The 1,297-nt window shown below is 54.3% G+C and overlaps 1 protein-coding gene across 1 annotated transcript in view; it reads right to left on the minus strand.

Moving 5' to 3' along the window:
* Nucleotides 1-955: 955 nt before the first annotated feature.
* Nucleotides 956-1,297, minus strand: part of RNF26 (ring finger protein 26) — a gene marked incomplete at its 5' end in the record, with an annotated part of 1,010 nt that continues 668 nt past the window's right edge. The window contains one exon of the mRNA XM_009574848.1: nt 956-1,295. Within this exon, the coding sequence (XP_009573143.1) occupies nt 956-1,295 (340 nt within the window). The remainder of the gene's footprint in view (nt 1,296-1,297) is intronic.

Raw genomic sequence — 1,297 nt, forward strand, 5'->3', positions numbered from 1 at the left:
ACTCTGAGCCGGAAGAAAATGTGTATTATCTAGAGGGGATTCTCCAGCATTGGCTCAAATGTGTGCTGCTGCTGCCAGGGCTGTGAGCCACCCTTCAGGTTCCCCAGGCAGCACCACAGTCCCTGCAGAAAGAGTTAACTCCCTCCAGCCTCTCCATGTGAGTAACCTGATGTGTGCTTGCTAGTCTTGCATAGGTGATGCGTGGAAGCAGCAGCGACACTGAGCTCTGCAGTCAGCCAGCCTGCAGGGAGCCTGCATTCATCACGGCTCCTCATTGTCCTAGCAAGGGGAACAGGAAGCTCAAAAACCAAAGCCCCAGTGGCTGGGATACTGAAGTACCCCAGAAACCCTGCTCTTCTCCAGCTGAAAGCCAGGCTCAGCCCTTTGGTAGCAAACCTTAAAAAGCTCGAGTGCTCATTGCTCTCCTAGGGCCTTACACTTCCCCATTCCCAGGGAGCTGCCCCACTTAGATGGTGGGAGGAGGAAACAGAGGTGTGAATGCAGTCTGCCAGGTAGTTTTCTGGTCAGACCTTGGGAAAAACCCTCCCTTACCTTGCATTAGCCCCTGTGATTTCCAGGAGAACATAACCTTTAACCTTTCCATCAGCTTTGGCTAGGAGGAACCAGTGTATCGTTCTGTGCTCTGCTTTGGATCTGACTGCTGCAGGCTTGAGGCAACAGGCCCTGAAGCAAAAGTTGTAAACAAAAAAAAGGTAACTCTCTCAGCCGGCTGCAGAGATCAGTTATTGTGCTTGCTAGCAAGAGCTACAATCTAGTTATGTAGCAAATATGGCTAGCAGACACACCCGACAGCCTTTTGCCCTTTCAGCACCATCCTTAGTTCTTTGGAAGCTGCTCAAGGCAGCCCTGGGAAGTTCTGCTTCCCGGCAAGAGGCAGAGACAGGGGTGCCCTTGACCTCCTGGGAAAATGACCCAAGCCACCCGCCCCTTGGGTTCACAAGTACACATTGAGCGTCTGGAGGATCATCTGGCGGCACAGCGGGCAGTTGCGCTGATAGATGGCCTGCTGCAGGAGGACTTCTGTGCACTCCTGACACAGGCACAGGTGCCTGCAGGGCAGAAGCAGGACTGTCTTGGTTTGGTCTTGACAGATGACACATTTCTTACGTTCCTCTTGTTCTTTCAGGAGCACCCAGGGGTCATTATCCAGAACGCCCTCACCATCCCCAGCTGCTGCATTCAGCTGCTGCCTCCTCAGAGCTTTCCCCCAGGAGGTGCTCGGTTCCTCCCTGGGCGGCTGGAGACGCTGGCCTGCCGCCGACCTTCGCAGCAGAGC

The sequence above is a fragment of the Fulmarus glacialis genome, unplaced genomic scaffold (assembly GCF_000690835.1).
Source record: "Fulmarus glacialis isolate BGI_N327 unplaced genomic scaffold, ASM69083v1 scaffold28743, whole genome shotgun sequence".
Taxonomy (NCBI): Eukaryota; Metazoa; Chordata; class Aves; order Procellariiformes; family Procellariidae; genus Fulmarus; species Fulmarus glacialis.